The sequence below is a fragment of the Glossina fuscipes genome, unplaced genomic scaffold (genome assembly GCF_014805625.2).
Source record: "Glossina fuscipes isolate IAEA_lab_2018 unplaced genomic scaffold, Yale_Gfus_2 111672, whole genome shotgun sequence".
NCBI lineage: Eukaryota > Metazoa > Arthropoda > Insecta > Diptera > Glossinidae > Glossina > Glossina fuscipes.
The window spans coordinates 1-4,426 of record NW_024005799.1 but is presented as its reverse complement, the minus strand read 5'-3'; the positions used below and the strand labels follow the sequence as shown (position 1 = coordinate 4,426).

At 34.5% G+C, this 4,426-nt stretch overlaps 2 protein-coding genes across 2 annotated transcripts; both read right to left on the bottom strand.

The window, feature by feature from the left end:
* Window positions 1–5: 5 nt before the first annotated feature.
* Window positions 6–304, bottom strand: LOC119644346 (heat shock protein 83; the record flags this gene model as incomplete). The annotated part of the gene is made up of 1 exon (XM_038043888.1): window positions 6–304. A coding segment is annotated over exon 1 (291 nt), but the record flags the coding sequence as incomplete, so codon positions are not given.
* A 2,962-nt stretch (window positions 305–3,266) lies between these two features.
* LOC119644345 (heat shock protein 83-like) lies at window positions 3,267–4,418 on the bottom strand. The gene has a single exon (XM_038043887.1). It carries the CDS (start codon window positions 4,353–4,355, stop codon window positions 3,267–3,269), a length of 1,089 nt encoding a protein of 362 aa, XP_037899815.1. The 5' UTR covers window positions 4,356–4,418.
* Window positions 4,419–4,426: the final 8 nt, after the last annotated feature.

Genomic DNA, 4,426 nt, shown 5'->3' with positions numbered 1-4,426 from the left:
GCAATAGTACCTAAATTGTTAATCAAGTCCGACTTAGTCATGCCAATACCGGTGTCAATGATAGTCAATGTGCCAGCAGTTTTGTTAGGAATCAATTTGATGTACAGCTCCTTGCCGGTCTTTAGTTTCGATGGATCGATCAACGATTCGTAGCGAATTTTATCCAAAGCATCAGATGCATTAGAAATCAATTCACGCAAGAAAATCTCTTTATTCGAATAGAATGTGTTGATAATCAGCGACATAAGCTGAGCGATCTCAGCTTGGAAAGCAAATGTTTCAGCTTCTTCTACCATCTTGAATTATGTGTTAAAATTATTTGTAATAAATAAAAATTTTCTTTTTGTTGTTTTTGTTTTTAGTCACTTCAAAAAAAATAATTTCTTTTAAAATGTCTTTGACATCGACAAGACCAGTTATGTTTAACCTTCGCTTCAATAGTAATACTAACGGATTGTTCGCATATGACTTTATAGCTCGCTTAACACTGTGGAAAGAAGTAGAATATTATCGAAGAAACTACCCTCATTTCCGTCGCCGTTGCTAAGGATTATGTAGTTATTTATAGTCACTATTTAAGCAGAGTCGCATTTATGTACAGATAATGTATTTTTTTGCAGCCATTAATTTGGAAATATACGATGAGAATGCTGCCTTGATTAAATACGTAAATACTTATTTTTGATGGCACTTTAACTGATGATTGTTTAGACATTTCAATTTTTCGTTAATAAGAATTGAAATCAATATCTTCTTGCTTTAGAGTTGCATTTTCTGTCGTTGAAATCATACTTTACACATATTGGATTATTGCTGTTTAAAAGAATCATCGAAAAAAATTTCAATATATTAGTCTAATTAATTACGTTTTATTGCTCATTGTTGGGGTGTTTTTGTCGCACTCGGCAGTAAAACGCAATTCTGCACAGTATTGGATGAATACTGTGTAAAATTGATGTATAAATGGTGCCAAGTTTTTGCTTAGTGGATAAGAGCAATAATCCCAATCGCTAACAAAAACATATGTAATTGTTGTGAACGAATAGGCGGAGGGAAAAGAAAATTTGTGAAAGTTATGAAAAACTTATGAAGGCTTTGTTAGAACAAGGCAAACATAACCTTGCCTTATATTTTGATGGAAAAGAAGACAACCATGGTTGTATTATAAACTTTTTTGGCGGATGTAATTATTTTTATTAAGCAAAAAAAAGAAAAGTTCTCCTTTTTCTTTTCATTTATTTTTGTTTTAAATTGAAGCAATTCTACATATTACGGAAGTGAAGCCAAAATCTATCTAAATCCACTCATCTAAGGATTTTCCCTAATAGAAAGACGGAAAAAATGAAATATTAACTGAGAAACCCGTACATTCTACTATTAACGCTTGAACAAGCTGATGTAAGAGGAGCAAATTGGAAAAGCGCGGTAATGCGAATTGAAACCCAACGTTGCTTATAATTGCTAAACAGCAATTTATTATTGTTGGTGTAGGCAAATGGATATGAAGTTTTAAGCTAAAGTTGTTACGCTGTCGCTTTCCTCTCATAAAAGTGGTAACACTGACTTACAACTAAATGTGAATAATAGGAGGGGTTTTAAGGAGAAGATAATTAATGATTCTATGAAATTTTGGAAGTATTAATTAAACTATGTTTAATGAAAAAAATAAAATATATGTTTAGTTATTACTACCGATGTTAACGCCAAAAGTAAGCAATAAAATTTTCTACTTGTACATCTCAAGCAAGAAATTTTTTTTGGATGAAGGCACATACTTAAATTTTGCAACAAATGGTATTATCTAGGAAATAATGCAAACAGAAATATCTAACATGGTATCAAAACGTTAGGATGATATGACGCAAGGACGGTATGAATATTAACATTACTATAGTTGTAAAATTGCATCAACTTGTCCTTTATCGTCCATCCTATGACCAATTTTTTGTTAATTTTTTCAAAATGAAACTGTTAAGAAGATTGAGAAGATATGTTTGACTTAAAATCTAAAGCAGGCTTTATGTTCACATTTACTATTGAAGAAATTTTATGTGCATCCGGTTTTCACTATCTGCATTAAGCGTTGTTTCCACACTTGCTTCATTGCTTGCATAATCTAAAGTATAGCATTGTTATACATAGCATTTTAAGGGTTTTTGTCATACCATTTGATTGTCTCTACGGCGCCTCTCTATATGGTAGGGCACCATATTTCGTGCAGTAATAAGGGCAAAGTAATTCAAAAGCAATACACTGGTAATGCATTGATGAAAATATATTTATACGCTTTAAACGGTTATTTCTGCTCCCTTTTCGTTTTATTGATTATTGCATATTTTCGTTGACGTAATATATTCGATTCAAAATATAACGCCAATATTTCAAATAAAATATCTTTCGTAATTGAACCTCTTTTATCCTTTTATAGTTTACATGCTCTCTTGAGTCTGACGCTTTAGACCGCTCGGTCATCCTGGGATAAACGTGTAGTAGTGACTTTAGACGTGCTAGACGAGTAACACGAAAAAATTAAAAAATAACGTGGCGGGCGTATAACGCAAAAATTAGCAAGGTTGATTTAAATCGGATTTAATTACGAAATGTAAAGACGTAATAAAATAATTAAATAAAGAAAAAATATATACCAGTACTAACTTCCAACCTTATTAAGTGCCGAAAAAAGAAGTTCGCGTTCACATAAGGCCCTTTCTACACGTCACAGCGCCTTTCGCTTGTTGTACACTACACTAAACAACAATTAACTGTGCTGAATTTTGAACATGCACCTCAATTTTTGAACATCTTGGTCACAAGATTCCGCATTTTTGCGGAAACTAAGCCTTTATTTGCAAAGTGGTCTAATTTTTAATATACAGTTCCATAATAGTAAGTTGATATGAAAACAGGGTACAAATGTTGCGTTCCGGGGCTTTTAAGACCCGTATGTACTCTTGAGCAATAGAAAATGCTCTCTGTCTAATCGCCTCTTCTTCTATAGTCTTTGTCAATCACAAAAGAGGAGTTACTTCATAAGTGTTCTCGGCGGCAAACTATGTAGATCCATCCAAGTCTCCATCGCTGCACGGCGTAAGAACAGAGTGCAGAGTGCTAAGGGGATAAAACTTATAGAAATAGTAAAAAAACTTCTCTATCAACAGACTCCCAAAAATATCGTTAGTAGTAAACAGATTCTAGTAAAAGAAGCGCAAAAGGAAAAGCAAGAAATTGTGGTTTTTTTCGAATTTTATTTTCATCGAATAAAGAATTTAATCAACTTCCTCCATATGGGATGCGTCCTCAGTGTCATCCATTAACGGCGGAGAATCACCGACACTTTGAGCATCTTCAGTAGCTATTGGTTCATCGTCGTCAATGCCAAGGCCAAGCTTTATCATACGATAAATGCGGCTGGCATGGGTTTGAGGACTTTGCAGGGAGAAGCCAGATGACAGTAGAGAAGTTTCGAACAACAAAATGACCAAATCTTTCACAGCTTTATCATTTTTATCGATTTCAGCTTTTTGTCGTAATATCTCGATAATGGGATGGTCAGGATTGATTTCTAAATGCTTCTTGCCAGACATGTAGCCCATGGTAGAGGTATCACGCAAAGCCTGGGCTTTCATAATACGTTCCATATTGGCTGACCAGCCGTATTGAGAGGTGACAATACAGCATGGCGATTCAACTAAACGATTTGACACAGTGACTTTGTCTATCTTGCTGTCAAGTATCGATTTCATAAGCTTGCACAAATTTTCCAATTTAGCTTTATCTTCTTCACGTTTCTTCTTTTCAGCTTCATTCTCTGGTAATTCCAAGCCTTCTTTGGTTACAGATACCAACTGCTTGCCCTTATATTCTTTCAAATGCTGGATTATATACTCATCAATAGGGTCGGTCATGTATACTACCTCAAAACCACGCGCTTTAACTCGTTCAACGAAAGCCGAATCAGCCACTTGTTCTTTGGATTCACCAGTGATGAAGTAGATATATTTTTGAATATCCTGCATACGTGACACATAATCAGCTAGTGAACAGAACTCATCGCCAGAAGCCGAGGTGTGAAAGCGTAAGAAATCGGCTATTTTGGCACGATTGCTACTATCTTCGTGAACACCTAATTTGAGGTTTTTATTGAATTGATTATAAAACTTTTTGTAAAGCTCCTTATCTTCAGCAAGTTCCTCAATTAGTTCCATGGTTTTCTTAACGAGATTCTTACGAATAACTTTTAGGACTTTATTTTGCTGCAACATTTCACGAGAAATGTTCAATGGCAAATCCTCAGAATCAACAACACCTTTGATGAAATTCAAATATTCGGGAATGAGATCTTCGCAGTTGTCCATGATAAAGACACGGCGTACGTACAATTTAATATTATTACGCTTCTTTTGGTTTTCAAACAAATCGAAAGGCA

Excerpts from the sequence above, each read along its gene's own strand:
- LOC119644345 (XM_038043887.1), bottom strand. The coding sequence starts at position 4,355 with ATGGACAACTGCGAAGATCTCATTCCCGAATATTTGAATTTCATCAAA.